Source organism: Myotis yumanensis, unplaced genomic scaffold (genome assembly GCF_028538775.1).
Source record: "Myotis yumanensis isolate MYYU_CA2020_CCGP unplaced genomic scaffold, mMyoYum1.0.hap1 SCAF_3, whole genome shotgun sequence".
Classification (NCBI taxonomy): domain Eukaryota; kingdom Metazoa; phylum Chordata; class Mammalia; order Chiroptera; family Vespertilionidae; genus Myotis; species Myotis yumanensis.
In genome coordinates this window covers 183415020-183441868 of record NW_027223754.1, presented here as the reverse complement: position 1 = coordinate 183441868, position 26849 = coordinate 183415020, and the positions used below count along the sequence as shown (strand labels likewise).

General features: G+C 37.8%; 1 protein-coding gene across 3 annotated transcripts in view; it reads left to right on the top strand.

Moving 5' to 3' along the window:
- SLCO1C1 (solute carrier organic anion transporter family member 1C1) overlaps positions 1 to 10320 on the top strand; it is a 56129-nt gene extending 45809 nt beyond the window's left edge. For all 3 annotated transcript variants that reach the window (XM_070407821.1, XM_070407822.1, XM_070407820.1), the window contains 4 exons: positions 1476 to 1660; positions 5015 to 5079; positions 7645 to 7762; positions 9286 to 10320. In XM_070407821.1, the coding sequence (XP_070263922.1) occupies positions 1476 to 1660; positions 5015 to 5079; positions 7645 to 7762; positions 9286 to 9508 (591 nt within the window). In that variant the 3' untranslated portion in view covers positions 9509 to 10320. The remainder of the gene's footprint in view (positions 1 to 1475; positions 1661 to 5014; positions 5080 to 7644; positions 7763 to 9285) is intronic.
- Positions 10321 to 26849: the final 16529 nt, after the last annotated feature.

Here is a 26849-nt window from a genome sequence, read left to right as displayed (position 1 = left end):
GAGGAGTGAGACGCTCCTGCCACTGCCACTGTGCTCGCCAGCCACGAGCTGGCTTCTGACTGAGTGGCACTCCCTCTGTGGGAGCACACTGACCACCAGGGGGCAGCTCCTGCATTGAGCATCTGCCCCCTGGTGGTCAGTGCGTATCATAGCAACCAGTCATTCTGCAGTTCAGTTGATTTGCATATTACCCTTTTACTATATCCTATATTATATCCTATATAATAAAAGGGAAGCCACCATAAGTGTAACAACCAGAACAACCAGAGACCAGAACCACCATGGCCCCTCGCCAGTCTGGCCCCATCCCCAAGCAAGCAGTTAGGGATAATCAGGCAGGCAGGCAAAGTGATTAGGGGTGATAAGGTAGGCAGACTAGTGGTTAGGGGCGATCAGGTAGGCATACGGCTCCTTGCCAGGCTGGCCCCACCCCCAAGCAAGTGGTTAGGGGTGATCAGGCAGGCAGACCAGCAGTTGGGGGTGATCAGGTAGGCAGACAAGTGGTTAGGGGAGATCAGGTAGTCAGGCCAGCAGTTAGAGGTGATCAGGTAGGCAGATGGCCCCTTGCAGGGCTGGCCCTACCCCTCAGCAAGCAGTTAGGGGCAATCAGGTAGGCAGATGGCCCCTTGTAGGGCTGGCCCCGCCCCTTAGCAAAGAAAGAAGGAGGCCCAGGCCACCAATGGAAACTCTGTGGCAGGTGTGCAGCCAGCCATCAATTGCCTCACAGAGGGAGGCCCAGGCCAGCCAAGCCATCGCACCCCACACCTGTTGCCTGCAGAGGGATGCCACTGGTGACAAGGGAGTGGGGGCAGTGCTGCAACAATGGCAAGCAGTGGCAGCAGTGGGGGTAGAGCCAGCTGCCTGCAGCCTGGGGAAGGAAAGCCCTGATAGGCCCTGATCTCAGGCCAGGCCTAGGGACCCTACCTGAGGGGTCCCAGATTGTGAAAGGGTGCAGGCTGGACTGAGGGATCCTCCCCAGTGCACGAATTTTTGTGCACCGGGCCTCTAGTAGGATAATAAGAAGGCATTGGAAGGCTAAGAACAATGATGCAATCTGCCTTTTTTTAAAGGCTCATTCGGTTACTGTGTGGAAAACACAATAGTTGGATAAGAGTGGACATAAGTTGAGCATAAAGAGACCATTGAGATAATCAAGGCAAGAAATAGTGATGGTTTAGACTTGGAAGTGGCAGAGAAGGAGATAAGTTTCAATTGGATTTAGTAGTATTTGCTGGAAGATAACTCTGTAGGATTATTAGTTTGTAAATCAACCATCAGCTGTCTGGATAATAAAATGTTATCTCTATAAATTTGCTTTCTTCTATATATTCTAACACAGAAAAATAGAAGAATATTTCCCTATTGTTTACATAATACCTGTATACTATACTGTAAAGACTTTTATAATAAATATTTATTTTTAACTTTATTTAAGTTTAACTTCAGTAATTGGACTTCTCCCTGTCTTGTTACAGATATTTCATAACTGCACCTGTGTGGGAATTGAAGCCTCTATATCAGGAAATTCCTCAGGCATGGTGGGCAGATGCCAAAAAGATAACGAATGTCCCAAAATGTTTCTGTATTTCCTTGTAATATCAGTCATCACGTCCTATACTTTATCTCTAGGTGGCATACCTGGATACATATTGCTTCTGAGGTGAACACTGACTCTCCTTTCCCATTTCTACTATAAGACATGCTATAGCCATCTAGAGCAGTGGAATCATCATGATTTCTTATAGTTCACTTAGGAAACATCCCACATCCTCTTTCCACTTTCATACTTTTCCCACATTAGGTTCTTATACAAAAATGTGGTTGAATAGAAGTTTTTCTAGTGAGAAATGTTTGCAAACCATTGGTCTAGGGAGAAATGTTAGTGCCTACATCACTGTTGCCACTAAATCAATATAGTCTGCTATTTCTAATGCTGGTGATACTAATCAGCATAGACTAAATTTGTTTTAGATTAAATGTGGTTTCACTGAATTATGAATGGTAGTGTTTATATGACTCTTTAAAAGCTCATCTAATATCACAATATTTTATTTTTATTGCTTTGATATGTAGGTTATTTTTCTATATGTTATTACTCTAACTGGCGTGTGTGTGTGTGTGTGTGTGTGTGTGTGTGTGTTTGGATCAATTGAGGATTCTAATCCACAAATATGGTGCTCATGACTCCAAACATTTTTGCTTTTAAAAGCCTGAAATAATTTTTTTATTGATTTTTTACAGAGAGGAAGGGAGAGGGATAGAGAGTTAGAAACATCGATGAGAGAGAAACATCGACCAGCTGCCTCCTGCACACTCCCTACCTGGGATGTGCCCACAACCAAGGTATATCCCCTTGACTGGAATCAAACCCGGGACCCTTGAGTCCACAGGCTGACGCTCTACCCACTGAGCCAAACTGGTTAGGGCTGAAATAATTTTTAATACTGTGCACCCCTTTGCATATTTTAAGTGGGCATCTAAAAATCCTATATAATAAAATCCTAATATTCTGAGTGTCCGGTCGTCTGGTTGTCCCTTCAACCAATCAAAGCATAATATGCTAACGATATGCTAAACCATTTAACTACTCACTATAATGTGCACTGACCACCAGGGGGCAGACGCTCTGACTGGTAGGTCACCTTACTACTGGGGTCTGGCCAATTGGGACTGAGCAAGACAGGCCAGACACGCCCTGGAGCCTTTCCTTGGCTGGCCAACCTCCCACATACCTCCTCGGCCCCAATCATGCACCAGTGGGGTCCCTCGGCCTGGCCTGCACCCTCTCTCAATCTGGGACCCCTCAGGGGATGTCAGAGAGCCAGTTTTGGGTCGATCCCTCTCAACGCAGGAGCTCTCCCTGGGGGTCAGTGCACTCCCACAGGGGGAGCACCGCTCAGCCAGAAGCCAGGGTCATGACTGGCAAACACAGCAGCAGTGGCGGAAGCCTCTCCCGCCTCTGTGGCATTCAGACATCCCCCAAGGGTTCCCGGACTGCAAGAGGGTGCAAGCCAGGCTAAGGGAACCCCCTGAATGCACGAATTTCATGCACTGGGCCTCTAGCTTGTTAAGTTCAATAGTAACTAAGCATTGATTTCCAGTATATTGTAAATAATTGCTATTAAAAATATAATGATTTTAAATGTAGGTCACTCTTTTAAATGTAACCAATGGGATCTAAAGAAAATGGATTAGATAACCAATATCACCTAATTTAAAATCATTTGAAAATCTTTAATAGTCAAAATGTTGCATATTTCTTTCTTCTTGAATTTATAACATCATTCAACTTTCCTATAGACTCTCTTTCTGTTGTAATACAATTTACTAGTGGCCCGGTGCACGAAATTCTCTGGGGCAACCCCTGTTGGTCAGTGCACATCATATCAAACGATTGAACTCCCGGTCTCCCAGTCAAACTCCCGAGGGGACACTTTGCATATTAGCCTTTTATATCTATAGATACTTAAACACTTTTTATTTACTCTCCTGTCATAGATCTCCATTATAATGTACATAAATTCAAATTTTAAAATGTTTTATAACCAGTATTCTGTAAGAAAATTTTCTTCCTAATTTAATTAGCCTCACAAATATTACTAATATACAATTAATCAAACTAACCTAAAAATATTACAAATACTATACAATTATTAAACAAAAAATCAAATTCTATTAGAAACAATTCTTTAATGAGGTAGATTAGATTATTTTAGATTTTACATTGATTAACATATAGGAGAATGAATATTTAGTTTTTATAAAATGAAACTAATCAAAAGGATTGTATACATCTTGAATTTCCTGCAGTTTATATTATAGAAATTGATTTAAAAATATAAATAGGACCTAACATCTACAAATGCTTTTTTTGGAAAAAAGTGTAAGGACAGCATGAGATATTTGCATTTTCAAATGGGAGCGTGGGTTCGCAAAGATGGGAAATCATTGACCCAGAGTTCTCAGGCCAGGATTTTTTTTCATGGGTGGCTATTTTTTCCACATCTTCTTACACTGTGCCAAGTAGTTAATGGACCAGATGAATAATCAGGCTACTAGAGGAAGAGTTTTCCTTACTGCCAGTTCCTCAAATGAACCACTCAGTATTTTGACGTAAGAAGGAGATAAATGTCCTTGGATTGAAGGAGAAAAGTTGTGGGTTTTGACTCTTTTAAAGAGGAGACTAAATGAAATTAAAGATATAAAGAACTTAGTACCATGGTTAACACTCAATAGTTATTATATAACTTTATTACTATTAAAAGCCACAGACCAATCAGCTAAAGTTATTCAGTCATATTAGGATGCTCTTGTTACTTTAGATTTTCTTGAACTTGGCTGAAAAATTCAGGTGTCCACTATTTAGCGCAAATACATGCCACAGTGATTGTGATTGTATCAACCCAGATCAATATAATCCTTTGCTTTTAGATCAAAACCACAAAAACTAATTATAGGTTATTAATTCTTTATTGTTACCTCAAATTCTTGCACTATCTTAGAAGTTTGTGGGGGTTTTTTGTGTCTTTGTTATTTTGCTGATTAAACATGATTTTACTTTACCCAACACCATTTGAATATGTCATATAGGGCTGATTTACCTTCTAGGAATCTATAATAATAAAAGCGTAATATGCTAATTAGGCCGGACGACCTTCCGGATGAAGCCAGGGCTGCAAGGGAAGTCCGGGTCCCGAGTACCTGCCAGTGGCTGGAGGAAAGCCCAGGTCCTGGGTGCTAGAGGGAAGCCGGTGCTGGCAGCCGGGGGAAGGAAGGCCTACTCTTGCACAAATTTTGTGCATCGGGCCTCTAGTGTTAACTATAAGCTCCTTGATGCATTGCCTTTAATTTTGCCTAATTTGCCTTCCCTATGCTAGGACACTAGTGGGATCTCCATAAATGCTACTTCAATCTAGTATCACTTCACATGTGCTAAGTAGATTGTCACTAACATTATTATTTGCTTTAGTGAAATACACATATATATTTGTAATAGTGCTTTTCTTGCTTTTAGGTGTATTAAGCCACAACTTAAATCTTTTGCCTTGGGTATCTACACCTTAGCAATAAGAGTTCTTGGTAAGTATAATCTATGTTTTAAGTATGGTAGCCATCACCTAAAAATATTTGGAATATTTTTCTAAATATTTTTACAGAATTATCATACATAACTAACTGATATAGGTGGTTAGGTCCCTATTGTTTACTTTCTTCCTTCCTTTATTCCTCCCTTCCCTCCTTCCTTTCCTTGACTTCTCTCTTCCTTTGTTTCAGAAGTATCTATAGCAGTGGTTCTCAACCTTCCTAATGCTGCAACCCTTTAATACAGTTCCTCATTGTGGTGACCCCCAATTTCATTGTTACAAATTGAACATAATTAAAGCATAGTGATTAATCACAAAAACAATATGTAATTATATATGTGTTTTCCGATGGTCTTAGGTGACACCTGTGAAAGGGTCATTCGACCCCCAAAGGGGTTGCAACCCACAGGTTGAGAACTGCTAATCTATAGAGAGTCAGTGCTTGGGCCCATGTTATAATAAAATGAATCTGTGAGAATAATGCCATTTTTTGTTTAGCAATCTTGTCTCTTCCAGCATTGGTCTATTGTAAAAAACAAAAAACAAACAAAACAAAAAAAACAAAAAACCACTGCTGTTATAGAAGATCCCTCTGAGAGAAAAGCCAAAATGTGAATCAATAAGAAAGGCTAAAGCCTAAATGTAATTTTATCACTTATTAAAATGGAAGGAATTGTTTTGGGCTACTCTCAATGCTAGGATATATCATTTTGGTAGAAAGATCAGATCATTCAATCAAAGCAGTATGGATGATTTTTTAAATGTAATTGGAATTTTTTTCTGACCACTAGATTTTTCAATATGCATTAATTAAAACTCATAGGAAATAATGTGAATGAGTCAGATACATTTTCTGTCCTTAGTAAGAAAAAAGTGAAACAATCCTAAATGTTTCTCTGTAATTGAACAGAAAAGAATTACCAGGGAGAAAAACAAACTCAGAGCTTTAAAAAAGTCTGTCTTTCTGTGGTACATCTACACGATGGAATACTATGCTGCTGTAAAAAAGAAGGAACTCTTACCATTTGCAACAGCATGGATGGAACTGGAGAGCATTATGCTAAGTGAAATAAGCCAGTCAATGAAGGAAAAATACCACATGATCTCACTCATTCACGGATAATAAAGACCATTACAAACTTTTGAACAATAATAGATACAGAGGCAGAGCTGCCTCAAACTGAGTGTCAAACTGCAGTGGGAAGGCCAGAGAGGGTTGGGGGGCAGAAGGGAGGGGAGTAAGAGATCAACCGAAGGACTTGTATGCATGCATATAAGCATAACTAATGGACATAAGACACTGGGGAGTAAGGGAGGGCAGGGGATTGTCAAGGGCGGGGGGTGGGGGAAGAACACATATGTAATACCCTTTGTAATACTTATTATAACATTTTTTTAAATAAGAATTTAAAAAAAGGAAAAAAAAGTCTGTTTTTTGGTTTATATAGATCTTGACATAAAGTGGGTATAATATATGAAGATACACTATAATCCTGATAAAATTGGGGAGACAACCCCTTCCCCCATCTTTGCCTCTGATAACCACAAGTCTGATCTCTTTTTCTGTGAGTTTGGGGAGTTTTTGTTTGTTTTTTGTTGTTGTTTTTGATTCCACATGTGAGATCATACAATATTTGTTTTTCTCTGCCTGATCTGACTTAATATCTCTTAGCATGAATATGAATCTCTGATAAGATTAAAGAGTTATTGTAAAGAGGTATGATTAAAAATGTCATCAGTTAAAGATACATACTGAAAGACACAGAAGGGAACTGGCATGATGTCTGAGACTTCTCTTAAAATATTTACCAAAAAAGTTTAAGGGGGTTAGGGGAGGTTTGGGCCTGGAGGTAGACTACACAATACTGATAAAATGTTAAGCTTTGTTGAAGTTATTGATATCACATGAAGGTTTATTACATCATCCTCTCTAATTTTGTGAACGTTTGAAAATTTGCTATTATGAAAATTTTAAAACATATACAGAAGTTTGCCAGCATTTGGATTTTTTTTTTTTTTTTGGCCTTTCTTCACATTCTTAAGAGCAATTGAAGTTAGGTATCAACTAAATATTTTTAAGTAGTAAATAACCTATTAAATTGGACAATACATATGAAGAGTGAAATTTTATTTAAGACACCAAATAATCCCAATTGGCTGTTAGCTATATTTAATGAATTGCTCTTCATGTTTATGGGATTTTATGCATAATAGAATCACTAGATTCTTTCTAGATCCTAGAGTCCTTCCTTATCTTCCTAGGAAGGGAGGCACCCTTACAAATGGAGATTTCCTTATGAATGTAAATTTCCCTTTAAAAAGGAAAAAAGAAACTTGTGCCCGGTCTTCAGAGCTTCTCCTGTGTTTCTGTGTCTCAAAATAATCTTTATACCAGAGGCATATTGGGGGGTGGCATGTTCTGGTCGCCTACAGATGCCCTGGTATCTCCAAAGTAGTAATTTTGGGGCTGAAAGGAAGTGGTTCCAGATAGTCATTCATTATAGGGTAATCAAAAAGATGTGCATATATTTTTAGCAGCAATTATTTGTTTTTCTCACAGCAGGCATCCCAGCTCCCATATATTTTGGAGTTTTGATTGACACTTCGTGCCTCAAATGGGGATTTAAAAAATGTGGAAGCAGAGGATCCTGCAGATTGTATGATTCACATGCGTTTAGGTACCGTATCAAACTCATTCCCACATCTCACGGTAATCACCTCCCAGGTCTGCACCAGCAATCAGCACTAACTTCCTCACATCATCTCACTGCTTGTAAGAAAAAGGATAGTCTAATCAAGGAGCCTGTTTTACAGAATAATTCTATTACCATTTAACTACTTGGCTATACTTTTAATTTTCCCCATTCCTAATCTTAACTTGCATTTTTAAAGAGTAATCACTAAAAAAAATATGACATGAGATTCCAGAATAGAGTAGAATTCTGAAAGTTTATGCACACAAATGAGTAATCCCCTGAAACTCAGAGGCATTTAAATTTAGGTCATATTTTGGGTTTATTTCCATTCTTTTTCAAACGGAGCCAAACTGTCCCATTTACGTCAGCTATCATCCCCCTGGGCCAGAGTTGGATTTGGCTCTAAATCTATCCGGCTTTTATTGCCAAACTGATGTTCAATTATTCCAGTACTTGAAATGCATAAAAGTAAAAGGTTTTCTCTGTGAGTGTGAGTGTGTATGGGGCTGGGGGGCATGGCTTTTTCACTATGGCATCATTCAGTCCAATTCATCAAACATTTAGTCCCCTTATTACTTAAAGCAATGCTTCAATGGCTTAGAAGCAAGAGTGATTCTTTTTTTAAGGTTTAAAATCTGAGCATTTTCTAGAGAAAGAAACCTGGTGCTGAGCCATGGAAGTTGGAAGCTGGATGTAGGAGCCAATCCTCTTAAATAAGTTTGTTTGATTTAACAGACTTTGATGTCATGTGAGAATGTACTTTGGTCTTTGAAAGGGAGTAGAGTTCAGCTTCACCTGCATTTGCTAAGGCTGTTATTCATTTCCGTGTAAAGACAGTATACCTCAATCAGAGACTGTGAGTATCTGTACAAGGTGATCGAAAGGATCATTCAGCCTGTCTTTCCACACCCTCACATCTTATGACAGAATGTACAACTCCAAGCTTCTCATGGAAGAAACTGATTTAATAATGGTTTATTCTTAAGCCATTATTTTCTACTGAGAGCTCTGATTCCCCCTTAACATTGCCTCTTGCAGTTTTTCTGTAGAAGTGAATTTTGGGCAAGGTTCAAGGGTAAGCACGTGATTTATTATTCCAACCCAGACACATTTAAGAGTGAAAGGGGGCACTATTAAAAATTGCCCTGGGACAACACTGCAATAAACTGGCACTGTTTGGGGCAAACAGGGATATGGTCTAAGGAACTAATTTACAGAGAGCATGTAAATGATTATGAAATTAGTAGTAACTGAAAATGACAATACTACTAGAAAGTTACTTGATGCAAGCACACTGCCTGAAATAGTCTCATATGTTCAAAGAAAGGCCTTTTATAGCAACTGAATCTGCATTCTTAAAGAAACCATTCTCATGGTATTTTTGTTGATATTGATGGTTTTCACTGGTATTAATATTTATTGAATGCTAGTACGACCTTTTTTTCACCTTTTATTTGAAGTTGGATTGTTACAATAATTAAGACTGAGATTCTCTCTTCTTCTAGGCACATATATCTGGGACTAACTATGCTGCTGGGAATAATGTCCATTTTCTTAAGTATTGCAGTACTGTTCACTTTGAAGAAAAACTATGTTTCAAAACACAGAAGCTTCAGAACCAAGAGAGAAAGAAAAATGGTGTCTACAAGAATCGGGAAGGAAAATTGTACTACAAGTGATCACTTACTGCAACCCAACTGCTGGCCAGGCCAGGAAACACGGCTTTAGAAAAATGATGCTTCGAGCCACCTTTTCTATTGTCTGAAGATTCTGCAAGCAAAGTTTAATCAATGTGAACAGTCTTTATCCTTTCTAAACATTTCTACTTTGTTCTTTATCCTAGGTATTAGGTAATGTATCTGATAATGAATATAATTAATCATATTATAGAAAATATAGATGATGAAGTGAAACTTTTTAGTGTATATACGAATCGTTTATATTCGTTAGTCATTCTGCTTAATTTTACCTTATGCCCATTGACATATTAGCTCTATTCTTAGTAGAACAATTGTCCCCATAATGTAATAGCTATGTGCAAAGTAATTTTTAAACTGAGATACTTGTCTAGGATACAAGAATACTGTTAAAATTTGAACCATATCTTGGCATCCTTCAACTATCACCTTAATGATGATGATGTTGGATGGAGTCAAAACATGTAGAAGAAAATTTCATTTTAAGCTTCTCCTTTCTTTTGAAATGCAATAATTGATATAGAAGTGTATAGAGGTGCCCTAGCTGGTTTGACTCTGTGGATAGAGCATCAGCCTATGGACTGAAAGGTCCTGGGTTTGATTCCAGTCAAGGGCACATGCCCAGGTTGCAGGCTCAATCCCCAGTAGGGGACGTGCAGGAGGCAGCCGATCAATGATCCTCTCATCATTGATGTTTCTATCTCTCTCTCCTCCCTTTCTCTCTCTGAAATCAATAAAAAATATATATTTTAAAAAATGTATAGAGACAAATGATCTTGGGGGATTTAAATTTTGCATTATTAGCTCTTCTACCATTCATCACCTGTGTTTTGTGTGCAACATTTCAAGTGACGTGGTTGTAAAGTAATCAAATTAAAATTCATATGCTTGATTGCTCTTCTATGAATTCAATGAATTAAAAAATAATGTTAAATACAAATCCTGCTCCTATCTTAATGTATGTAAGCAGCTCCAGACTTATGCACATGATGGATGACACCTAACACATATTTGCAAGTTGAATTTCTAAACGTGTACAGTAAATGTGGGTGTTATAGCAGGAGTCAGAGGGATGGGTTGATTGGTGTGGTTCCTTTTGGTGCTCTCCCTGGCACCTTTCACAGGGCCCAATGGCTTCTGGGCCAAGGGCTGCTGCCGGTACTGCCTGCCAGAGAGCTCTCTGCTTCTCTGCAAATGAAAAAGTCAAGCCAGGCATTTCCTCCTTGCCAGCTTCCTGGTGCTTCTCTGACTAGATATAGTCGGTATGGCAGTCCACCATCTTTAACCTTCAGCTCAATTCTGTGCTGCATTTTTCTTTCTCCATCACTGCTGCACAAGAGGGCCTGGCCCTCCCAAGGAAAGCAGACCTTAACGTGGAGTTCACCCCAGTGGAGTCTTGACATTGTATAAGTCTCGGCAGCCTTTAGAACAAACAGGACAATAAACAAGGAGTCTTTTTCTGAGGCGTGTCATGGAGCCTAAATCCAACAAAAAGGTCCAGCTCAAAAAAACAGTAGCCTTACTCACACACTGGGAGAATTAAATGCAAACGAAACGGTTTGCGGTCTTTTAATTTTTCCTTTATATACCAGTCCTGTGAATATGAATGGAAAAAGCTGGAGATGGAAAGTTTGGGGATGAAGAGCAGAAAAATGTCCTTTAAATATTTATTAATTTTGTCATTTTATTTTAATTGATGATGCCAGGGGTTTTTTTTTCATATTTTACTATTTTTAAGATGAAAATAGACTTATGTTTTGTTTCCAGCAGGCCTACCTCAGACCAGCTGCTGCCCTAATAACTTGCAAGCAGGAATCCTTTTTGTCATCTGAATATCAATCTTACCCATAGCAAATATTTACCGAATGGGTGAGTGAGTACACTTGTCAAGAGTTTGCTTTGTAGAGGTGCAATTAAAATTCAGGTTCCTCATCCTGTCTCCCACATCCTCTTTATTTTTCAAAGCTTTTTGTAGCAATATCCTGAAAAATAACTACTTTGCAAGTAAATTTCTAAATAGGATCCTATCCAATTTACTCCTGAATAAGTTAAAAAAAAAAATAAAAATTGGCATAAAGGATGATCAAATGATTTTTTTTATAAAAACACTGAATGTCAATGAAAAGAAAGCATATTTTATGCATAACCATTAATTCAACAGTGGAATTATATACGTTCTAAACTCAGTCATGTGGCATAAGAGGGGAATTGAATTTACTAAACGGCACCTTGATATTTTAGATGAGTAAATTCATCTGACAGAAGCAAGCAGGCTTATTATGCCTCAGAAAGCACATGATTTTTTTTTAACAAACCAAGCCCCATTTCAGAGGTCAAAAATATTCCCTCAGCCCCAGAGCCAAACATTAGAGGTCAGGCCTTGACTGACATGTGGGATCCCACAATTGCTCCATGTTCAATGGGCCACTTTATTTCCTTTTTCTACCGCCATGGCCCCAGAGTTGACTAGCACCTCAGATGAACATCTGATTCACTACAATCTTCAGACAAATAACGCTCCAGCAATATCATTTTATAAATGGAGTGACTTAAATTGGGTTAAATGATTTGCCCAGGGTGGAGGCAGTCAAACTAATGCTGGGTTCTTCCATTACATCATTATGCCTCTAAAGCAGGTAATAAAAACAAATCATCTGAAACCTCTAAAAACAGCTGGGGGAACATTTGTGACCATTAGCATTTAAGAAATCGCCACTTAAATATTACATATGTATACACTCATCCATAAAGGGAGACTGAAAGAATAAATTGACTATAACATATTCTTGGGAATGATAATTGCTTTTATAATTTTTATAGCAACTATTCAATGAAACAATATTAAGCACTTTTCTGATGTGCTGAGAGCGTTAGACACATTATCTCAATTTCAAGGATCAAAAGAACCTTATGTGCTAAGTATACTAGTAATTTCTGAGTTTTCAGAGGAAGAAACTGAGGCTTGGAGACTTTTAGTGACTTGTCCTAAGTCAGCAAATTTTAGTAGTTGGTAGAGCAAAGATTTAAACTGGGGTTTATCACATCCAAATAGCCACATTATGTCTATGTTAATCTATATCCAAATTTGCTGTCTTCCTCTAAGTTTACTAAGTGTTAATCTTATATATCTACATTAGAAACGTTTTTAGCATACTAAAACATGCCCATGTTTTGAAAGAAATCAAATGGCACAAAAGATTTAAAACGAAAAGTAACAGTCCTTTACCCCAATTTCTCTATTCCTCAAAAGCAATTACTTCTAGCCAGTTTGGTTTGTTAACTTTTTCTGATGGTTACTTCCATATCTTTAAATAATATGCACATACCACTTTCTTGATTTATTAATTTGGGGCACTATCTATTGATTCTGATAGATTACAACTAATGTCACTCATCCTTTGTTGTTCTTCCTCTGTTATCTGCACACAGTGAGGTCACTAGTATGAGTTCTTCAAATGTCACATCAATACTTCCATCCATTTCCTGTTTAATAAACATGAAAAGCATCATGTGTTTTCCCACTTTAAAAAATAAAGTTCTTAGAGTTCCCTCTCTTACCTCTGAGTGTCCAAACTTGTGTTCATCTCCCTCTTTCTGTTAGTTGTACCTTTACTTTTACATTGTCAACAATGATAGCATTTTTAGTCAACTCTGCAAACATTGGATCTAGGAAAGGCCTGAATGGTTGTGATTAAGATTGACTCCATCTACTGTTGAAGCCATAAAACTTCATTGGAAAAAAGAATGAGGAGTGAATGTAAAATGCAATTGAAAAAAATGAATAAAAATGAATGAGTAAGAGACGGGGGGAAACTTAATAAGGAGGACTTCCTCTGAACCAGGCAATAGAGGCACATTAATGTATTTAAATGTTAATAGATGTGATGTAAAATATGTTTTATGTTTGAACAATTTTGGAACATGTTGAGTTAGTGATACTCTCAGATGACTTCAGAATCTCTCCGATTCTTTGCTGTGATGATGTACAATGCCATTCTCCTAAAGAGGAAGTGGCATTAAATCCACTTTTTTATTTGCAAGTCTTGGATCTAATTAATTTTCAATGCAAGATAGTATTTGGAAAACACAATTTTATCCTCCTTTTTAATTATTTTGCAATCTTTATTGGCTTCTGGTATCAGGATGATGCAGTTTTATAAAATTAACTAGAAAACTATTTCTTTTTTAATGTTTTGGAAAAAGATTTTAGAGCATAGGAATTATCTATTTCTTTAACAATTGAAAGAATGTTTTTAGCCTTTTTAAGAAATACCTTAAAAAGTTTTGACTAGTTATGTCGCTTTTTTAAATATGTTTTTATTGATTTTAGAGAAAGAGGGTATTGTATACTTGGATTTGTCATTTTTGTGTATTATGTTTATCAGAAACTTGTGTCATCAGAAGTTTCAAAGAAATGGCTGTTGGATTCTGTTTCTTTGCTAACTGATTATTTTTTGTTTTTTGCTTTAATTATTTTCTTCCTTCTGTTTCCTTGAGGCATGCTTAAGACAATCTTTACCTAAATTCTTGACTTGTCTTATAACTGTATGTTCTAGCTTAGTAATGAAAACAATATACCTTAACATGCAGCTTTGTTTATAACCCAAAAAGTTTGCCATGCTGCAGTACCAGTGATGTTTTTCTAATTGTTTACAAATGCATTCTTGATTTCCTATTCGCTTAAAAATTCCTATTTCTCTAAAAGAATGATTTAAAATATTCCTATGTGTGGATATTTCAATTTAAGCTTATCTTTTAATTTTTAGATTAATCACATTTATAATATGGGAGTATAGCCTATTCAATTTATCTTTTTGAAAATTTATTGAAGATTTAAGACCAGAAACCATAAAATATATGGTACATATAAATATCCCCGAGTTTTGTAACAGACAAAAAAAATGACATAAGAAGTATCAACTTTTGAAACCTATATAGTTTTGTGAACCAATGTCATACCAATAAATTCAATTTTAAAAAAAGAAGTGTCAACTTTGAAAAGGAGGAGTCAAATGATAACCATTCACAGGTACTCCCATCACCTCCTGAGAAACATCTAGAGAGCCATCTGAACAAACTAAACCAGACTTTGGTAAAAAAGGCTAGTTATACCATAAACATCCAGCAACTAACTACTTAGCTAAATCTGTTATACATAAAATGGAATGAAAAATCCTAAATAACCTTTTTATAAAATAAAATAGAATAAAACATTCCAAATTATAATAACAACACTACTATGAGGACTAGAATGAGAAATAATTGATATATATATATATATATATATATATATTTTTTTTTTTTTTTTAAAGATAACATTTCGCTGAGGAACATAAACCATATTCCTGATGAGAAGACTCAATATTATAAGACTACTAGAGGCCCGATGCATGAAATTTGTGCAAGGGGGCTGGCCCTCGCAGCCACAGCGGCTGCTTCAGCTTCGTCTGGAAGGTTGTCCAGGTCATCTGGAAGGTCGTCTGGAAGGTCATTCAGCCATCCAGTCTAATTAGCATATTATGCTTTTATTATTATAGATCAGTTTTCAAAGTTGATAGGTTTTCTGTCATTTTTTTCTTGTATGTTACAAAACCCAGTAGTATATGTCATGTATCTATAAACTCTGTTTATGGCCCTGCCAGTGTGACTCAGTGGTTGAGCATCCACCCATGAACCAGAAGGTCATGGTTCAGTTCCAGGTCAGGGCATATGACCCGGTTGCTGGCTCGATCCCTCAGTAGGGGGCCTGCAGGAGGCAGCCAATCAATGATTCTCTCTTATCATTGATGTTTCTATTCCTCTCTTCCTCTCCCTACCTCTCTCTGAAATCAATAAAAACATTTTTTAAAAATCTGCTAATGACATTCTGCTATTCAAATCACCCAGCAACTCCCAACATTTTCAGGAAACCTCCAAATTCTTTGGCAAAGTGTGACCTTGCAGGAGCTGGTCTCTGACAGTCTCCTCAGCTCCATCTCCCACAACACCCCTAACTCAAATTATTCACCTGGATCCTCTGGCCACATTGTAATATGTGCAGTTTCCTAAAGCTGCTGTTTGTACCTGCTACTATGGCTATCCACACAACACTTTTCCTGCTTCCTCCCTTCACCCTTTCACCCAGCTCAGGGCTTCTTAAACTTTATTGTGTCTATGAATCACGTGGGGATCTGGTTTAAAATACAGATGTGATTCAGTAGTTCTGAGGTGAGGCCTGAGATTCTGCATTTCTAATTAGCTCCTCGGGGCAGTAGCATCACATCCTTGGCAAGGACCTGCATGACTACTACTCCTTTTTTATATATATACTTTTTATTGTTGATAGTATTACAGATATCTCCCACCCACCCCTCTTTTCCCAGTCCCTCCTTAGTCCCCCCACACCCATGTCTTCACTATCCTATTGCCTGTGTCCATGGGTTATGCATATCTATAATAATAAAAGCATAATATGCTAATTAGGCCAGACGTCCTTCTGGACGTCCTTCCAGATGACCTTCTGGATGAAGCCAGGGCTGGGAGGGAAGCCAGGGCCCAGGTGCCAGGGGGAAGCCAGTGCTGGCAGCCGGGGGAAGGAAGGCCTACTCTTGCATGAATTTCGTGTATCAGGCCTCTAGTAAGTATATAAGTTCTTTGGGTTATCCCTTTTCGTCCCTCCCCCCGCCAAACCCCACATCAAGGTATGTCAGTCTGTTCCATGCCTCCATGATTCAGGTCTTATTTTGTTGGCCAATTCATTCTGTTCATTAGATTTCACAAATAAGTGAATTCATGTGATATTTGTCTTTCTCAGTTTGGCTTATTTCACTTAGCATAATATTTTCCAGGTTCATCTATGCTGTCCCAAAGGGTAAGAGATCATTCTTTTGTACAGCTTCATAGTACTACTCCTTCTTGACAGTCTAGTTCAGCCACCTCTAGCCAGCTCTCCCTGGATCTCACCCTCACAGCATCCCTATAGTACTATCTGCTGTGCTAGTGGAGACCTTGATGATAAAGACTCTTTTATCAGTTTATAGTATCTTATACGTTACCTTACACATTGGACAAACTCAGTATCGAATAAATGAATGAACTAGTGACATGGGAAAAATAAACTTCATTTAGGAATTGAAAATAGGATTTTAAAAAGCACACTGGATGTAATTCTTCCTGAAATTTCTAAATTTTTTATTGAATTCACTTCAGAAAGAATTTGGCAATAAGAGAATGGAATGGAATGGAATGGAATGGAATGGAATGGAATGGAATGGAATTAGAAATTCAAATAGGTTAAGTGCTTTAAAGGTTTTCTCAATCATTAGAAATTGTGAATATACTAAAAAACACAACTAATAATGCAGAACAGTTTTCTGTTACCTAAGTCTCTAGGATATTCGGTGCACTATACAAATCACTTTTTTTTTTTCCAGAAAGATTCAATTTCAATTTAGATATGTATTTTATCTTGCAGCATTTCTACATAATCCTTTACTTTTGAATACTTCTTAGAGTCTATAAAGCATTTTAGCATATACATTTTTTCTATTAATTTTACATAACCTAAAATATCAATATTTTTTTCTGATTATACATGAATAACCTGAGAACATAAAAGGATTATACGAGTTAACCTGACTTGCAAAGGTCAGAGAATCAGGGTTTTTTAAAAAATATATTTTATTGATTTTTTACAGAGAGAGAGGGAGAGGGATAGAGAGTTAGAAACATCAACCAGCTGCCTCCTGCATACCTCCTATTGGGGATGTACCCGCAGCCAAGGTACATGCCCTTGACCGGAATCGAACCTGGGACCCTTCAGTCTGCAGGCTGATGCTCTATCCACTGAGCCAAACCTGTTTGGCAAGAATCAGGTATTAACAGAGCAGGAGTCTTAGTCCATTGTTCATTTGCCTTATCTGGTTGAAACTTTCTCAAAGCCCCAGGGCTGGCTAGAATGATTGACTTGTGAATTAAAAAGTTTGGTAGCTCATACCTTGCAAATAACTCATAATGACAGTCGAGCTCACTGAGGCACACAGAGTCCCCACTGTCCTAGTGATCAGAGTATCACCCCACAGGAGATCTCAGAAGTTGTAAGGTAACAGGTTAGAGGATCCGGGCTACAGAAGTGAAAGGTTTCCTAGACCACAGAAACCAAGCACTTACTAGTTAAGCTGCGATTGCTAGATGGGCGCCCTGACTTCTTATCCTGCGATCTCTCCAGTGAGACCTGTCATTGACCACACTAAGTTGAAAACCAAGGCCTGTGAAGTTCAAGGAAGACTAACCTGGGATGAAAACTGGTCTGAAGAACTCCAATAAAGCACTCAAATGCTCACATAATATAACACATAAATTTTGGAATTATATATATCCAGTGTTACCATGGCCTTACCTAATTCAACACAGCTAACTCTCAGATGTCATTTCCTCCCACTCCTCCTATACTCACTCTGCTCCACTTCAGCCTACTTTCTGTTTCCCCAACACACCAAGCAACCTTATATAAAGTCTTTGCACTTCCTGAGCCCTCTGCTTGCAACATTTTTGCCCTGTAGCACTTGATCCCTCACTCCCTCTTTGTTCAAACATTAGCCTTTTGAAGACCCTTCCTTTTCTGATAACCCTCTCTAGAATAGCATGTGTGGTCCCTCTCTCTATCCCATTAACTTGGTTTATTTTTCTCAATAGCAGTTATCGTCTCCTTAATATATATCTTCTTACTGATTTATTCATTGTCTTCAAGTTCTAGAGCAGTGGTTCTCAACCTTCCTAATGCCGCGACCCTTTAATACAGTTCCTCATGTTGTGGTGACTCCCAATTTCATTGTTACAAATTGAACATAATTAAAGCATAGTGATTAATCACAAAAACAATATGTAATTATATATGTGTTTTCCAATGGTCTTAAGGTGACCCCTGTGAAAGGGTCGTTTGGCCCCCAAAGGGGTTGCGACCCACAGGGTGAGAACCACTGTTCTAGAGTGTATCAAAGAATAGTTGTTATTCCCCAATGTAACGAACCTAGGACAGAGTACACACCCAATGACTAAAGAAAATATCCCAGATTTGAGAGAGGCAGGACAGTAACTGGAAGTGTTGAAGGCTTCTTCTCTGTTAAAAAACAATCAGTACATCCCTAAAAAATGTGTTCATAAATGTCACAGACTAAAAGCTAATGAACTTTCTACCCAAAGTTTTACATGCATGACTCTTAATAGGAAGGCGTTATTAAGGTATTGTTTACTATTAATTGGACTTTACTACCAAGGTCATTCAGGTGCATCTACACATAAGACCCTTTAATAAATTGAATTTTCTAACATTCAGCCTCCAACATCAGTAAAACTCCATCTTAGGTTTTACAGTGCTTTAGGCCAGGTCTGGCTTGGATTAAATCCATACTTTTAAAATCCAGGCATTGATTTATTTCATGCCTAAGGCCCATGTGATTGGAACACACTCCATGCTTCATAAACAAAATACTTTGGTGGTGAAAGATTCCAATTCCAAGACAGAAAAGTATTCAAGAGGCTGACAAGTGCATCTGTTTTGCCTTATTCAGAAACACACATTAAAAAACAACACCACCAACAACCACACCGCCTTGCCAGAACCCTGGCCACTTCGAAAGTGTGTAGTTTACTGCAGTTCTGCTTGTGATGACTGCTTGTTATTGTACACTTTTAAAGGGAGTCTTTGCCGTTCTCCATCTGGGCTTGGAATTCACAAAGTGCCACATCTGGGCTGGGACGTCACCTACACTCATGCCCACTTTACCCCACCAGAGGGAATCCAGTCCCTCTCATGGCAGGGGCTCCTTGACTCTTTGCCTTCATCAAAACATTCTACAGTCTCTAGAAATTTCCCAGACAGCCTGGGATAACAGTTGTTGCTACTGTGCCCCCACTTTTGCATTCTTCCTTCTGCCTGATATTTCCACACCTCCCTTCCTCCAACGTCTAGGCTCAAGAAGAGAGATGAGAGTTGGAGAAGGCAGTCCCCACTTGTCTTATTTTCCAGTTGCTATTAACATAGTATCACAAACTTGGCAGCTTAACACAACACAAATGTATTATCTTACAGCTCTGGAGCTCACAGTCTGAAGTCAGTTTCACTAGGCTAGTGTCAAGGGGTCAGCAGGGCTGGTTCCTTCTCTGGAAGCCCTGAGAGGACAATCTCTGTCCTTACCGTTTTCAGCTTCTAGTGGCCTCTTGTATTCCTTGGCTAGTGGCCACTTCTTCCTTGTCCAACATATGTATATAGGACCAACAATCTCTGTGTCTATCATCACATCGCCTCCTCTTCTGACTGTAGTCTAATCTGCTTCTACTTCCTTCTTAAAGGATACTTCTGACTACATTTAAGACCCATCCAGATTGTCCCCGATACTTTCCCCATTTTAAGCTCTTAATCACATTTACAAGGTCCTTTTGCCATATAATGTAATAGCCACAGGTTCCAGGAATTAAACATGGATATCTTTGGGGCCATTACTCACCCTCCCACATCATCATTCTCCACTGCCCTCCAACTTCCTTTTATATATTACCTAAATTTGATAAGGGACCCTGCTGAAATCTCAAATCCTGAGAAGAGATACCATTCAAACTTCTATTTAATCATTCACCATTTTATTCAACAAATATACAATAGGTACCCACTATACCACCAGAACTGTGTTGACCTTTGAAGCAAACATTGTAAATATATCTCTGCTCTCATAAAATTCACTTGACATTATCCCATTACTAAATAATGTATCACACAAACACACACACACACACACACACACACACACCCTGCTCTTTTCCCTGTGGATTTGCCCTTCCAAGTCCAGTCCTGCCCTCCTGGCCCTAAGCCAAGCAGCACTATCTTCCTGGGAGAATGGGGCAAGAACAGAATTCATTGTTACCATGTAACATGATTAACTTATTAGCATGAAAAAAACCTACTCAGAGGATGTATTATTCTTTAGTTATTATGTTTACTTCACCTAAGCTGAAGTTGCATGGGAAACGATTGTAATGTCCTAAGCATGGGTTAAACTTGTGAAGGCCCCTAATCTCCTTTGATTAGGGATTAGTAACCGCATAAATATTGTGCAAGAAATCGCTGGTTCCTGAAGAGTAAAAGCTGCTTTTGCTGTGAAGTACTAAATAGCTAGCTACTCTGATGTGGACGGTTCATAGTATTCATCTTCACAGATAGGGGTCTGCTTCCACCTACTGGCTGGAGAACTTCACAGTCATCAGCACCACACAGGTAATTTCTACTTGGATTTTTGCATTTGTTTCTGATTTATATCCATCATGTCAGCTCCTGGCCACCTAGGCCTCCTTTACTTCAAAACCCACCACTCTCTCAAGTCTTAGCTTCTGGCGTGATGGATTAAGCTAGCCAGGGGGTGGTGTTATAAGCATTGTTCGGCAGCCACAGACATTCAAAAGGACATCTGAACCCATGAAGGAGTCTTACTTAATACACTTAGAGAGGCCTGAGGGAAATGAGTAGATGACCCAAGAAGGTAAGAGAAAGTTCAGCAGACAGTTGATTAGCAGTAGTTGAGGACAGGAGAATTCCGTGGCTCCCAAGACAATTTGGGGGTTGTGACTGGTCTTTGCTATGTTGTAGGGGAACAAACAACTTGAAAATTCTCTAGGAAAATTGGAATTTCCAGAAAAAAAATTATTTTGTGGTCTGCAGTGTTAAGAATGTATCAGAAAACAGAGCTAATTAGGATTTATATTACAGAAAGCCAAATGTGGTGCTATTTAAGAGGACACACATTTTTTCTTTTATGGATGAAAAGATATTATTCTGAGTTTGAGCCAAAAAGAACTAGAAAGAGTGAGGGAAATAATACATATATAATAAATTCTGTCATAAGTTCCTATTGAATTAGCATGAATATGGTCTATAATCAAATAAATGAAAACAATAGTGAGTTTCCATTTTGCAACTAATTGTCCAAGAAAAAAACATGTGGCTGATGAATATAAATTGAGAAACTTATTGATAGAATATTTCTGGAACACAGATTAAAAGTGGGTTTTGAAAAGCTGACACTCTTTGAATCAGTAATTTTGGCTCTACACTAATAATCATAGATAAACTCAAACATTTGTATAAAAAGATGTTCATTGCAGAGTTGTTTATGATTAGAAAAAGTCTATTATGACAGCTACCATGCCATGAGTGATTGTAATGTTTCTGACATCATGCTTGATCCTTGACCTTGAGAGAGAGCAGAAAATGAAGGAGAGAGAAAAGAAAAAAGGAGGGAAAGGAAATAATATAAGAAAATAGAAGCAATGCAGCATTGCCTATCCCCTCTGTTTCCTAACAGCCTAATGAGTTGGTATTCCAGGACTTGGAAAGAGATTAAAGGTAAAAGCTTATGAATGGTTTAAATGAAATTTTGTGACACTCTTGGAAAAACCTCATTCTTCTTCTACTCCATCTCAACCATGGTATATACTTATATCCTGAAGTAATGCTGTCTAATAAGGTAGACACTAGCTACATGTGGCTACTTAACAATAAATTAAATAAAAAATTTAGTTCTGTGGTCATCTTAGCCACATTTGAAGTACTCAATAGCTGCATGTAGCTAGTTGCTACCGCATTTGAGAATGCACTTGTAGAACATTTTCATCATCAGAGAAAATGATGCTTTGCAGAACATTGTGCAACAGAGACAGCCTTGAGTAAATTTCTATGCCTTCTTGAGCAGCAGGAAAAATGTTTTCCTCCATTCTACTTTAGTCACTCCATTCTTTAGTCACTTTTTTTTGTATTTTTCATCACCTAGAACAACTCCAAAATAACAAACTTATGTTTCTACTTTTTTTCTTCATCTCATTTCTCCCAGTATCCCCTTCCTCCTAACTCATTGAATTTTCAATTTATTGGCCCCTCTATTTTCTCCCTATTCATTAATATATTGATTTCCAATAAAAATAAAGTACAAGGATTATTTAGGTGTTCTGGTAGATACTCTTTATTACCTTAAGGAATTTCTAGTCATAGTTTGCTAAGTGATTTAATGAAATTTGTCTGCATCTTTTGAAATGATTATATAAGTTTAAGATTTTTTTTTTCTTTTTATGCTAGTGATGGGGTGAATTACCTTAATTGACTTTTGAATCTTAAGTCATTCATTAATGATAAGAAATACTCACAGAAAACTAGAAGTAGGAGGGAACTTCTTTAACCAACACCTACAAAAACCTACAGTTAGCATCATACTTAACTGTGAAAGACTGAAAACTTTCTCCTCTGTAAATGAGAATAAGGAAGGGATGGATGCCTGCTTTCACCGCTTCTATTTTGGGATATGATAGACTAGAAAGGACACTAGAGGTTCTAGTGCAACAGGCATGGGTGTGGGGAAAAACATTCAAATTGCAAAGGAAGAAGGGCAACTGTCTTTATTTGCATACAAAATGGTATTATGCACATTCCCTTACATTAAAGCACTAAAAATCCTAAGAAATGTATTTTTTAAAATCCACTAAAACTACTAAGTGAACTTAGTAAGGTTGCAAGATACAAATTCAATAAAGAAAAATTAGTTTTATTTCTACATATTAGCATTAAACAGAAATTAAAATAATATAATTTATAATAGTATAAAAATATGAAATGAGTTAAGGATGGTCTCCTAGAATGTATTTCCCCTTGAGAAAGGAATAATCGGCTCTGAAAAATATTGTGAGTAGTTCAAGTCAAATGACGACCATTACATGTAGCATTTAGGTAATTTATGATGCAGGCAAGAGTTGCTTGAGTGGAGATTGGGGGCAAAAATTTGATTGAAGTGTACTCAGGAAAGAATGTGAAGAAAGTAATGGAAAACAATGACAATATATAAGCCTTTTGAGAAGGTTTTGTTTCTCTGTAAAAAATAATACAAGAAATAGTGCAATACCTAGAAGGGGAATGAAATCAAAAGAAAGATTTTTGAAAACATGAAAGTGGTAGTATGTTTCTGTGCTAATGGAAACATTTCTTTAGAAAATCAAAGTGGACATCCTTGGGAGCACAAGGAGAGGAGGCAATATAGTGTACAAGTGGAGGTTGGCCTTGGCTAGAGCCTGGATAGGTCATGGAGGCACACATGTGGTACTGGTTCACTAAATAGACAGATGTTGGTGAAAGGAGCTCTTGGAAGTTTTATTCTTTGTTTTCATCAGTGAAATAGTCATAGCTGAAGGTGGGGATAGGAACGATGACTTGGAATTTTGAGGAAAGAGATGAAGCAAAGAAAATAGTTACTCAGAAAGCAAGATGACTTTGATAAGAAAAATGGAACATGATTTCTAGCTGCCAAAACAAAGAGCCCATTTCAGCTTCATGATCATAAGTTTACAGTCAACATGGTGGAGGGTTTTTCTTCAATTACATCCATCAGCATGGATGGACAGAATAGTCTACGAGTTGGATTTAATCAAAGCTGTAGCTTCATCAAACAATTATAATGATTCCAGAGTCACAAATGATTTGAAAAAATATATTGGAGAAAGTGATTACCATGACAATTAAATTTAATCCAGATGTGGAGGAAAATGAGGACATAAAATAAAGAACAGTGAATAATCTCAGTGGATTACAGACCCTGGTCAGTGGAAGCATTGTTGCATCTGTGGTTCTACAGAGTATGAGCTGGAAGACAGTGACAATCCAATCCATGAAACTGATATTATGGGGAACTTGTAGTTTTGGGTGTGACAGGTCTAGGATATGTCCATTAGAGTGAGCAGAAGGAATATCATTGGAAAAGAAAAGGTTGAAAAACTAAGAAGCCCCAGAGTGATAAGGATTCTCTTCATGGTCATTGAAATCACCAACAATTATCATAGAAGTACTATTTTGAGAGACTGGCTTTGAGCCAAGAACTAAAACGCTCATGGAATAAGTGACTTAAGGATTGGTAGATGATTCCAACAGAAGGATAAGTGATAGTCTTTTGATGTGAATGATGGATTCTGAGGGAAAAGGGTGTGAAAGTGGAAATACAAATTGGAAACCAGTCCATCCAGTGTGGAGCAATGACACAGCATGGATAATGGTGCAGCCCCCATTAATCATGGTAGCATGAGAGGCAACGACTCCAGGGAAGGTCCAGGTTTAAGTTAGAGCAACAGGTAAAGCAAAATAAATTCAGAGAAAAGGCTGAAGGAAAACGTAATTCTACTTAAACATGAGTTCCATAAAGATCAAGAGAAGGATCTCGGTTTAGGATTGGTAGAGACAGGAGGTGAGGGGCAAAAACACAGGTGTGCGGAGCTATATGGGGATTAGACAGTAACTGATGAGAGGGATCATGGAATCCCTACCTTCTTTGGTGGTGACTAGCATAAGGAGATGGTCATAATAAGGTTAATCATGATGATGGTGGGGCCTAGTGTCAGTGAGTAGGGATATGTGGAGTTCTTTCTAGAAGTATTCAGTCTCCTGGGGCTTCCTCTTGACCATGGCCCAGGGAGGTAAGGTGGGCAGGCAGTGACAGATTTGTGTAAACCTGAAGGCACCCACCTGAGAACCTGGAGTGAAAACTGCTGAAAAAACACTGGGCACATGTCTTAGACTTTTATTTTTGTTTGATATAAATTAATCGCTTTAAATATTTACTATAGTGCTGTACACAAATTTCATAGAATGATACTCATTAGATATTAGGAATTGAATCTATAATGTACCAGGCACTGTGTAAATGTCTGTACACACATAATTTAATTCTACCCCAAGCATTGTCTTCCTACTTTATAGATGAGAATATTGATGAGCAGAAAACTTAAATAACCTACGTAAGTCCATATAGTTAGCAAGTATCAGAGACAAATTGGCATCAAAATTTATCAGATTTCAAAGAACATGACATGTCATCAGAACTGTAATGATTATCTCTGAAGTAAATATTAATGGATTTCTAAAGCAAACTTTGCAATTCTCCTGACCCAGAGATGTTAGCATAATATTGAAAGAACTGTTGCAACTCCTTTTCTCCAACCAACTTTATTCTTTCACAAGTCGCACAAGCACAGTCTCACTACTTACACAGTCATGGCAGCGAAAAGGTCATGAAAAGTGATCTTTGACCTCTGGAAACACTCCAGCATTTCGCCAGATAGCCATAGTTTAGGGAGTATAAAGGTTCTCGGTTAATATGTCCTATTTACCTTATGGGATGTACCTTGAGGAACAAAAATTGGCAGAGAAAAGCAGTAGCATGGGAACACCTAAACTGTATTCCTACTCTGAATGAAAAAAAAAATCCACAAAAAAACAACTGAAAATGTTCTCTATCTCTGCTACAGTGGTTCTCAAAATTTGGCATTACGTAAAAATGAACTGAAGTCTTATTTTTTTTAAAAAAATGCATAAAAAGCATAATCTTTGCTCAACTGAATCAGAATGCCTTGGGCGTGAGCTTGGCCTGCCATATAGATTCTGATTCAGCGAAAGACTATTGGGGAGCTGGGACCTAATCTCCCAGTTTCCCTTATTTGAGAAGTTAAGAATTTCCCAAATTGCCTAGCTGGTGTTGCTCAGTGGTTGAGCATCAACCTATGAGCCAGGAGGTCACAGTTCGATTCCCCATCAAGGGCACATGCCTGGGTTGTGGGCTCAATCCCCAGGGTGGGGCACGCAGGAGGCAGCCAATCAATGATTCTCTCTCATCATTGATGTTTCTGTATCTCACTCCCTCTCCTTTCCTCTCTAAAATCAATAAAAATATATTTAATTAAAAATAATAATTTTTCAAACCCCTCTCGCTCTCCACACTCTTTGATTCTTCACATGATTCCAAACTTTCAAGAATAAACCAGGATCCAACTAATCTATCAAATAGCCGATATATAGAACTTATATATTGCAGCAGTTGTTTCAAAAATTGTCCTTCAGAAGTGATAAGGAATAACAATGTTTTCATATATACATCCTCACATTGCTACATATTTATGTCTGTGTATATGTGTGTGTATTGCTCTTTATAATAGTCATATATGTAATAGCTATTAATGTATTCTCTATATAATAGCTATATGTAATAGTTACACATATAATATAACAAATATACATATTTTTTCATGTGAGATTTAAATCAGTATACCTCCAGAACAGATCCCAATGTCTGAGGTATCCTAGAGAGTCAAAAATGCCTGACTTAGTGATTAAATGAATGAGTGATGAAACTTAACCCCTCCAAAAGAAAATTTTCAATTGGTTCAAGCTCCTCTCTTCTCTAAAGCCAAGTCAATAGAAGAAATCTATGTAACCTTTCTTTCTTCAGGCTTTGATGTAATCGATCATGAAGTGAAGTCTTGACTTTTATCATTTTTTAAAATTTTGTCACTTGGAAGACCTATCTTTTAATAAATTG